The 2,324-nt window shown below is 50.1% G+C and overlaps 1 protein-coding gene across 1 annotated transcript; it reads left to right on the forward strand.

The window, feature by feature from the left end:
* The first annotated feature begins 636 nt into the window (after nucleotides 1-636).
* LOC132240232 (ubiquitin-conjugating enzyme E2 R2-like) lies at nucleotides 637-1,610 on the forward strand. The gene has a single exon (XM_059707534.1). The coding sequence runs from the start codon at nucleotides 687-689 to the stop codon at nucleotides 1,404-1,406; it is 720 nt and encodes a 239-aa protein (XP_059563517.1). The 5' UTR covers nucleotides 637-686; the 3' UTR covers nucleotides 1,407-1,610.
* The last annotated feature ends 714 nt before the right edge of the window (nucleotides 1,611-2,324 follow it).

Genomic DNA, 2,324 nt, shown 5'->3' on the forward strand with positions numbered 1-2,324 from the left:
CGTCCTAACCTTTGGAATAGAAATTGACAGGATTAAAATCAACTGGTATAAATACAGACGTAACAAGACAGTAAAACACAGAACCTGGAACCTTCTCCAGAACAGTGTCTTGGGAACTCACCTGGCTGGGGAGACTTCTGGAAGAGACTGCAACCACACATCAAGGCTTGATCCTTGAGCTGACCTCTTCCTATTTTTCCTGCTACGGAAAGCCCTGGATCTGCTCCTTAGGTGAGTGCACCATTGCCCATTTGCACTATTCTAAAAAAAAAACAGCGGCCGCGGAGGCCCCAGAGAAGAACGAGAGAGCGAGCGAGCGAGTGAGGTGCTCCCGGGCCAGCCTGGCCCCCTCTCCTCACCAGCTCCGGCTCTCCGTGGCCTTTCTCCGCTTCCACCTTTTCTCCTCTCCCCCTCAAGTGGAAGCCCCCTCAAGGGGTGGGGTGGGGGGAGGACCGGGACCGGGACCAGGAGTGAATTCCACTAACTCCTTCACCCTCTCCCCACACCTGGCCCCAGTGTGAGGAGAAGCCAGCCCGGCCCGCGTCGTGTGTGAGGAGCACCCAGGCCAGCCCACAGGCCATCTTGGGCCTGGTGCGGCCCGCTGGGTGTGTGAAGACCGGGGCAGGTGCGGCCCGGCCTGAGGGCGAGCCAAGGCGGGGGGCCTGGTCCAGCTCGCTGCCGCCGCGATGGCCCAGAAGCAGATGACCAGCTCGCAGAAGGCCCTAATGCTGGAGCTGAAGTCCCTGCAGGAGGAGCCGATGGAGGGCTTCCGGATCGCCATGGTGGGTGAGTCTGACCTCTACAACTGGGAGGTGGCCATCTTCGGGCCCCCCAACACCCTCTACGAAGGCGGCTACTTCAAGGCGCATATTAAATTTCCTATAGACTATCCATATTCACCACCTACCTTCAGATTCTTGACCAAAATGTGGCACCCCAACATTTATGGGAATGGACATGTATGTATTTCAATTCTTCATCCACCCGTAGACGACCCACAGAGTGGTGAGCTGCCCTCCGAAAGGTGGAATCCTACTCAGAATGTCAGGACCATCCTGTTAAGTGTAATCTCATTGCTTAATGAGCCCAACACCTTCTCCCCAGCCAATGTGGAGGCTTCAGTTATGTTCAGGAAATGGAGGGACAGTCAAGGAAAAGACAAAGAATATGCTGAAATCATTGGAAAACAGGTTTCAGCCACTAAAGCCGAAGCAGAAAAGGATGGAGTGAAAGTCCCCACGACCCTGGCGGAATATTGCATCGAAACTCAAGTGCCTTCCAATGACAACAGCTCAGATTTGCTTTATGACGACTTGTATGACCTTGACATTGATGATGAAGATGAGGAGGAGGAAGATGCCGACTGTTGTGATGATGATGATGATTCTGGGAATGAGGAGTCATGACCTGCTCCTTCAAAGCCCCTGTACTGCCCTGCCATCTCAGGCCAATGGTAGGGGAGCAAATGGGGACCTAGCAGTGGCCCCTCAGCAAAAACCTATGACAGGGGGTGGGGAAAACAAACATGGCTCCTGCTGACTCCCCTTGTGGATCTCAGTTTGCTCCTTTTTATGGACCTCTTAATGGAGGGAAGGTAATTGTGGACAAAAGGGGCCACATGCTGACCAGACAAACTCAGAGAGGCCTGCATGGCAGTCTTACAAACTCAGAGACCAAAACTCACCACCAAGGATGGCCTGAAATTAAACTATTTTTTTTATTGTTTTTTTATTTAAATCTTTATTGTTCAGATTATTACATTTGTTCCTCTTCCCCCCCCCCCCCATAACTCCCCTTCTCCCAGCTCCCGCCCCACCCTCCGCCCTCACTCCCCACCCACTGTCCTCATCCATAGGTGCACGATTTTTGTCCAGTCTCTTTCCGCATCTCCCACACACCTTTCCCCCCCAAGAATAGTCAGTCCATTCCCTTTCTATGTCCCTGATTCTATTATGATCACCAGATTATTTATTCACTTGATTCTTAGATTCACTTGTTGATAGATGCATATTTGTTGTTCATAATTTGTATCTTTCCCTTTTTCTTCTTCTTCCTCTTCTTAAAGTATACCTTTCAGCATTTCATATAATACTGGTTTGGTGGTGATGAACTCCTTTAGCTTTTCCTTATCTGTGAAGCTCTTTATCTGACCTTCAATTCTGAATGATAGCTTTGCTGGATAAAGTAATCTTGGTTGTAGGTTCTTGGTATTCATCACTTTGAATATTTCTTGCCACTCCCTTCTGGCCTGCAAAGTTTCTGTTGAGAAATCAGCTGACAGTCGTATGGGTATTCCCTTGTAGGTAACTGGGTTTCTTTCTCTT

The sequence above is a fragment of the Myotis daubentonii genome, chromosome 8 (genome assembly GCF_963259705.1).
Source record: "Myotis daubentonii chromosome 8, mMyoDau2.1, whole genome shotgun sequence".
NCBI classification, from domain to species: Eukaryota; Metazoa; Chordata; class Mammalia; order Chiroptera; family Vespertilionidae; genus Myotis; species Myotis daubentonii.

Excerpts from the sequence above, each read along its gene's own strand:
- LOC132240232 (XM_059707534.1), top strand. The coding sequence starts at position 687 with ATGGCCCAGAAGCAGATGACCAGCTCGCAGAAGGCCCTAATGCTGGAG.